General features: G+C 34.4%; 1 protein-coding gene across 2 annotated transcripts in view; it reads left to right on the forward strand.

Annotated features, from left to right (window-relative positions):
- Window positions 1–3,775, forward strand: part of Snx2 (sorting nexin 2) — a 32,880-nt gene extending 29,105 nt beyond the window's left edge. Inside the window, exon 15 of one of the 2 annotated variants that reach the window (XM_010627248.3) lies at window positions 3,339–3,775. In XM_010627248.3, the coding sequence (XP_010625550.1) occupies window positions 3,339–3,389 (51 nt within the window). In that variant the 3' untranslated portion in view covers window positions 3,390–3,775. The remainder of the gene's footprint in view (window positions 1–3,338) is intronic. The other variant, XM_010627249.3, reaches the window with a different exon arrangement.
- Window positions 3,776–4,503: the final 728 nt, after the last annotated feature.

The following is a 4,503-nucleotide window of genomic DNA, read 5'->3' on the forward strand; positions in this document are numbered from 1 at the left end:
TCTCCCTCTCCCTCCCCTCCCCTCCCCTCTCCCCCCGCCTTTTCTTTTCTGTGTGCGTGTATTGGGTATCAAACTCAGGACCTTGTGCTTACCAGGCAGGCACAGTGGCCACTGAGCTATATCCTCATCTGTTAATGGTATTTCAGTGTAGTTTTAATTTGCATTTCTCTAATGGACAGAAATGTTGAACATTTTTTCATGTGTTTATTGACCATTTATACTTCTTCAAATGCATTCGTTTTGGTTGCTTATTTTTTGATTGGGACTTTAAATTTGGGGGATCTAATTTTTTGGAGTTCTTTATATATCCTCAGTCCTCTGAAGAATAGCTGGCAAATTTTTTTTTCTATTCTATAGATTGTCTCTTCATTCGTGGTTTCCTTTCGTATACAGAAGCTTTTTGATACAGTCCCTTTCTTAGGTGCTTTCTCTTGTTGGGTTGAAATACCTGACACCCACAAGTTAAAGGAAGAAAGTTTTATTTTAGCTCACAGTTTGGAGAGGTAGAGGTTTTAATCCATAATTGGCTGGCTCCAAGGCAGAGCTCCTTGGCAGAGTGGCACTGAAGAGGAAGAACAGTTTATGGTGTGGCAGGCCGGAAGCAGGAATGTTTAGAAAATCCTTGCCTACACCCATGTCTTCACGATTTACACCTATTTTATCTTCCAGTAGATTGTTTCTGTTTTAACATGCATATCTGAACCATTTAGGTTTTAGTTCGGAGATCTTGGAAGCAGGTGAATTGATGAGGAAAATATTGTGTTTTGTACATAGTGGAATACTACTGTGCCTTAAAGATAAACTTGAGGCATAACCTATTCGTATGCGTGTGGAGGCAATGTGAAAACATGGTTAAGTAAAATAAGGCAGACATGCATTCTTCAATATTCATGGTTTCTCTTATCTAAGAAACTGAATATAATCACAGAGTAAGAAATAGAAGACAGATAATATGAAGTAGGGAAAAGTTCAAATAATTCTCCAGATTGCCTCTTTCATTGTTTGAAAGTGTTAAGACATACACTGATCTGTTCCAGTTAGTTCCACTAGTTTCTGTGTTTTTTGGTTTTTTTTTCTTTGTAAGGGAAAAATCCTTTGTCTTTAACCACTTTGAAGATAATGATACACAGTATATTAACTGTTGTTAATCTCTTTGATAGGAAATGTTATTTTATTTTTACAAAAATTTAAAAATCAAGGAAGAAGAATAAGAAAAAGAATAGAAAAAGCCAGTGATAACAAAGGAATAGATGGTGATCCAGTGGAGCCTGAAGTTCACAGGGTTACAGTCCAAAATCACCCATGAGCTCTGAAAATTTCAAATATGGTCAGAACATGCCTATAAATGCCTATTTTCATAGTTTAAACCCTAAATATGCTATGTCTCCTGCAGTTATGTGATTTAGTTAAGTACTGTGTTGGCTGTAGTGACTTTCATGACAGCCCACACTGCTTCCCCACAGCTCGCACGTGTATCGTTTCTCTGTACTCAGCCCAAGCTCACTACAGAGCCATTTTCTCTCCCACTCTTCACTTTTACTTTCTCGAATAAACTTTGCCACTGGTAAAAATAAATAAATAAAGTTTTTGGAAGCATCTTAATAAAAGCAAGAACACTTGAGATCGCTGCATGCAGTTCAGCAACCTGTTACGATGTGGGAATGCTGGTGCGTCTGGGAGGTGGGTTACAGGGCAGCAGCCAATCAGCAGCAAGGAGAACTGAGTAACGCTCTCAGATTGGCTACTTGCAAACCTCTCCCCCCATAAAAACAATTGCAGAGATGCTTGCAGTTTTCACAAAATTGTGGAGGTTTCCGCCAACAATTATTAGTTAGATTCTAAGGAAAAATTGAGAAGGACTAAGGCCACGAACTCTGAACCTCGACTTCGCAGGGGTATACTGTGTAACTAGAAACTATCTCTGGTCCATTTGCTTCTACTAAATTTAGTCAGAGACACACTTTTCCTTTTTCTTTCTTCCTAGTTTTATTTGCTTGTTGATGAAACTTTTTTGAGTAAATTTTCATAGTAAGTTAAATTTTAAGGTTGAGGGTTTTTTTGTTTTGGTACCGTTTTGATCTGTTTTATCTTGGGGTTGGCTGAATGCTGCAAGTGGCATTGATCTCCTTAACTAAAGAATATCAAACAATTTAATGATATATTAAGTGAAAGTCTATAAAGTTTTTTCTGTATTATTTTAATATAAATATCAGTAATAGGTCAAATTACATTTAGTGTCTTAATATAGACAAGTATTTCCTCCGGGTTTATAATATGTGGATCTAGAGAGACTTGTCTATATAAAATAAAATACTTGGCATTTTTAAATTCAGAGATATTTAGTCTTCGGGCTATATTTAAGTTTTATTTAAATAGCTCATAAAGTCATATATGTATGTATGTATGTATGTATGTATGAAAAATAATTCTCATAAGGTTTTCTGCTTGGTTTGGTTTTAACACAAGATCTCACTGTGCAGTTCATACTGCCCTTGAACTCATGTTCATGTAGCCTAGGGTGGCTTCGAACTCCCGACCATCTCCTGGCCTCAGTGTCCAGTGCTGGGAATACAAGCACGTGCCACCATTCCATGACCAACTAAGACACTGTCTTAAACATAGCTTTAGTTTATACTTAAATGATCCTGCAACTAATATTTTCCAGTCCTATTTTTTCTTTATTGCTCAGTATTTTGTTTTCATCCTTTTATTTTTATTCCTCTTGGCTAACAATAACAAAAATGTGAATATCTTATGTATTAGGTGACCCTACTATGTCATATTGGAAAGGGACCTCATAATTGCATTTTTGAAGCAGAATTTTAAAAATATTTGTTAACAATATTTTCTGTGTATAGTTTCACATAAATCAAAAAAGTAAAGTATTCAGCTGGGCACGGTGGCACAAGCCTGTAATTCCAGCACTCAGGAGGCTGAGGCAGAGGAGGATTTGCCGTGAGTTCAAAGCCAACCTAAACTACATAGTGAGACCCTGTCTCAAAAAAAATAAAACTAAGATATTATATTTCTTAAAGAAGTATATCTGTTTATGTCAGAAACAAATTAGCCAAGAGTTATTAATGTTTTAAGTAATTTATATATGAATTATATGAATGATCCTCAGGTAGGGAAAGAATGATCCCTTTAAGAATCAGACATTCCCCATAAATATCTTCAGTCATTTTTGTTAATTAAAAAAAAAACCAAACGTTAGTAAATGTTAGTCTTTTTTATATTTATGCAAAATTTTATATAGTATTTTTAAGTTTTATTATAGGATATGTGCATTAAAATGATAAATTAATGAGAATATATTTTATTTTTATTATCATCCACAGCTGATAAAATACTGGGAGGCTTTCCTACCTGAAGCCAAAGCCATTGCCTAGCAATAAGATTGTTCCACTTAAGAAGACTTTGGATGTTGCTCAAGTTATCCTGAACTCCATAATGAACTCATTTAAAACCATCCAAATAAACCACTATATATTTTATTAATTACATGTGGTTTTTTACATATAAATAAATAAATATATATATATGTATACACACTCTCTGACATTTTATTACTGCTGCATGTCCTGACTGTCTTTGAATTAAGTGGACTGTGGCATGACATTCTGCAATATTTTGCTGAATTGAACATCATTGTGTCTTGAATACTTGCACTAAAATGTGCACTGCAAGGCCAGAAAATTCTACAATATTTTTTCCTTTATGTTCTGTAGTATGTTTACCTTAATGAATTATCAATGCATTATTAATGTTCATTTTTACATTCCTGTACAGAAATTATGATTTTGTGATTATAGTAATAAAATGATATTCCTTGTGAAATATTAGTTATAAATTATTTGAGTATATAAACATTAGGAATATTTTTAATAAGAAACTTTTTCTAAATATATATTTGATATTGATTCCTTGAGTCTTAATTGACAGAAAAAGATGAACTCGTACATCATGAACTGAAATTTACAAGCTTACTTAGGAAAACATCACATCAAAGGACATTTATATCTTGATTGCCTTAAGAAGACAGTAATTGTCTTTGCCTGTTTTAATCTGCCCATTTTAAGTACTCTCTGTAAGAATTAGGAAGAAATTTGCTCATGTGTTTGTTAAAAATTTTATGGATTTCTCATTTTCTATTGTTATCTTCAAAATCTGAGACTTTGCATGTACTTAATTTATTCCTTGCCTTTTTAAAATTTTTAAACTAAAAGTAAATCACCCGTGGTCACAGCTGACACATCAGGGTAACATGCCAAAATAGAACATGATTTGATGAATAGCCAAGGACTGCACAGATTTGAAGTAAAATGAAATTTACTTTGTCTTTGGCAGCCTTTCTCCTCCCCTTTTATTTTGAGACAGGGTCTAGCTATGTAGTTTATGCTGGCCTTGAACTCACAGCCATCCTCTTGCCTCACCTTCCCTAGTGCTGGGACAAGTGTGTACCACATTTGGCTCTTCCCCTTCTTGTATCCTGTTTGGGTTGCT

This window comes from Fukomys damarensis, unplaced genomic scaffold, assembly GCF_012274545.1.
Source record: "Fukomys damarensis isolate Sample0158 unplaced genomic scaffold, DMR_v1.0_HiC HiC_scaffold_3, whole genome shotgun sequence".
NCBI classification, from domain to species: domain Eukaryota; kingdom Metazoa; phylum Chordata; class Mammalia; order Rodentia; family Bathyergidae; genus Fukomys; species Fukomys damarensis.